This window comes from Lathyrus oleraceus, chromosome 5 (genome assembly GCF_024323335.1).
Source record: "Lathyrus oleraceus cultivar Zhongwan6 chromosome 5, CAAS_Psat_ZW6_1.0, whole genome shotgun sequence".
Lineage (NCBI taxonomy): Eukaryota > Viridiplantae > Streptophyta > Magnoliopsida > Fabales > Fabaceae > Lathyrus > Lathyrus oleraceus.
The window spans coordinates 53080795-53083350 of record NC_066583.1 but is presented as its reverse complement, the minus strand read 5'-3'; the positions used below and the strand labels follow the sequence as shown (position 1 = coordinate 53083350).

Genomic DNA, 2556 nt, shown 5'->3' with positions numbered 1-2556 from the left:
TCCTCATTTCCCATTTGATCAGCTTCACCCTAACTCTCAATGTTAGTGGTTAAAAGCTTTTGTTTACACTTATACAGCTTGCTTGTTTGTCGAGGTTGATATGACCCCTTGACTAAAGCCCACCCTTGTGTGAAGCCTCTTGTCTGTGTATAGTGTGTGGGTGCCGAACACCTTCCCATGACATAACCAACCCCCTTACCCAGATCTCTGACCTTCTTTTACTAGTTTTGTTTGTAAAACTTTTAGGTTTTTGTTTGCTTTCTAACCATTCCTTTGGATAAATAGAAGTGCGGTGGCGACTCGACTTTGTATGATTTACCTTGGATCTAGTTAATATTTCCAATGGTAACGAATACACCGCTACAGCCTCAGTTGCCTTCCCATTAAGACCTTCAGTGGCCTTTGGTTCGACATCAGCAGCATGTTCACCTTCGACAGAAATTCCAAAGGGAACATCATTATTTAGGCCATCAGTAGCTTGCTTTCCAACTAGCACATAACCTTCAGTTCCTGTTTCCTTCATAGCCTTCACTTCCATCATGTCAATCATGTTGATTTCGACAGGTTCAGCATAGTTTGTGTCAGCAATGTTGAGGGGGTCAGCGTCCACCTTCATCTGGTTTCTTCCCCTGTCAGCGAACACCTTCATCTGGTTTCTTCCCCTGTCAGCGAACTTGAGGTGGCCATCCTTAATTGCATTCTGAATAAGATCCCTGAAAAGAAAGCATTGTGAGGTTTTATGGCCTAAAAAATTTTGATATTTACAGAAGCCTCTTTTCTTCCGTTGTTCTAACGGAGGAATTTTGGTATTAGGAGGCACTATCATTTGGCCATCTTTTACTAATAAATCGAAGATTTCATCACATTTGGTAACATCAAATGTGTAAGTTTTTTTTAGGAAATCTATCATTCTTTTCAGTTTCGACAGGGTTCCTGCCATTCGAAGGTGTAAGTAATCTACAAGCATAAGGTGGTGCTTCTTTTAATTCATCCAAATCTACTTCGAATTCCTTGAGACCATAAGGGTCATTAGAGATTTCAGACTCCTCATCTTCGACTTCGACATAAGCAACCCTTTCTTTCTTATAATTCTTATTCGCTCTGGCCTTTTCAGCTTTTAAACATTCGACCTGTCGAACCCTGTCTGCTAATTGGGCCATATCTCTTAGATACTGGGTATCTAACTTTTTCCTAATGGAATAGTCTAACCCTCCAGCGGCCATTTCGACCAATTCATGTTCAGGCACTACTGTAAAGCATCTAGATTTCAACAAACGGAACCTATTCAGATAATCATCTATAGGTTCAGTGAATTTTCTTTTAATACTGGCTAATTCCTTAAGACTTATCTTAGTTTGGCCCATGTAGAATTGTTCATGAAATAATCTCTCCAAATGAGGCCAAGTATTTGGAATTTGGTGGCAAAGTTGTAAACCACGTGAAGGCATTCTTCGTTAAAGAACTGGGGAAATATTTCATTCTTAGGTTCTCACTGTTCGCCAAATCCCTTGCCTCAGTCATGTATCTGGCTATGTGTTCTATAGTGGATTCACTAGTGTCCCTTGAGAATTTGGTGAACTTAGGGATTTTACAACCCCTTGGTAATTCAGTTTGTAGGACGTATTCTGATAAAGGAGAGGTATCATTTGGCCGTCGAAGTCCTGTATTCAGACCATTCTGGGCCATGATTCTCTCTATCATAGTAGTTAAGTTATTTTCCATCATGTTTTCTTGCCTAACCCTATGAATTACTTCGTCTGCATCCTGGTCTCTATTAACCATCATTACTCTCCTAGGTTGTTCTTCAGGGACTTCCTGTCGAACTGGCTGTTGTTCTAATCTTGCCCCCATGACCCTTTCATCAAGCGCTTGTCTAGGTGGTCGAACCTGATTTATAGTTGGTTCTTCTTCCTGGATTATAACTTGGTTTAGTCTGTGTCGAACAGAGAACTGAGGGGCGCCTAGGAAATCTGCTATGCGTCTCATCTGCGCTGACAGTTGTTGGTATGTTTGGGCATTATCATTGTTAGTCCTATTTACATTCTGTATTAGGGGAGAAAAACTGGTATTCATTTCTCTGGCAAGAACTCCTACCATACCATGGTTACTAGCATCCATTTGTTGTCTAAAGGCTGCTTGGTTATTCGTTGTAAGGGTAGGTAATAGGGTGGATAATTCTTGTGATTAGGTATTTCGACCTACATGGTTCATGCCAGAACCAGAATTTTGAATTGGCGAAATAACCGTATTATGGGGTTGAGTATATATGGAAGTATTATTTTGAAGTCCTTCCATGGAAGTAGATGGCATTCCATATGGGTATTCTCCCTGAGGCCTAAAATTCTCAAATCCCGGTGGCCTAGGGGTAGTAGGTGTCGGTTGGGTTCCGACAATTGTCGAAAATGGGCCAAGGATTGAACTTGCAGAAACGTCTGCTACGCTTGACATAATAGGCATTGTTGTCGAATTATTTAAGGCCATGGATCCAGATGTTGGTATGGCCTGTGTACTAGGGATCTCAGTGGATGCATCAATCAAACTTGTTTTGATTGTGCT

At 41.0% G+C, this 2556-nt stretch overlaps 1 protein-coding gene across 1 annotated transcript; it reads right to left on the bottom strand.

Moving 5' to 3' along the window:
- Nucleotides 1-1374: 1374 nt before the first annotated feature.
- On the bottom strand, nucleotides 1375-2118 carry LOC127078684 (uncharacterized). The gene has a single exon (XM_051019118.1). The coding sequence runs from the start codon at nucleotides 2116-2118 to the stop codon at nucleotides 1375-1377; it is 744 nt and encodes a 247-aa protein (XP_050875075.1).
- Between the last annotated feature and the right edge of the window lie 438 nt (nucleotides 2119-2556).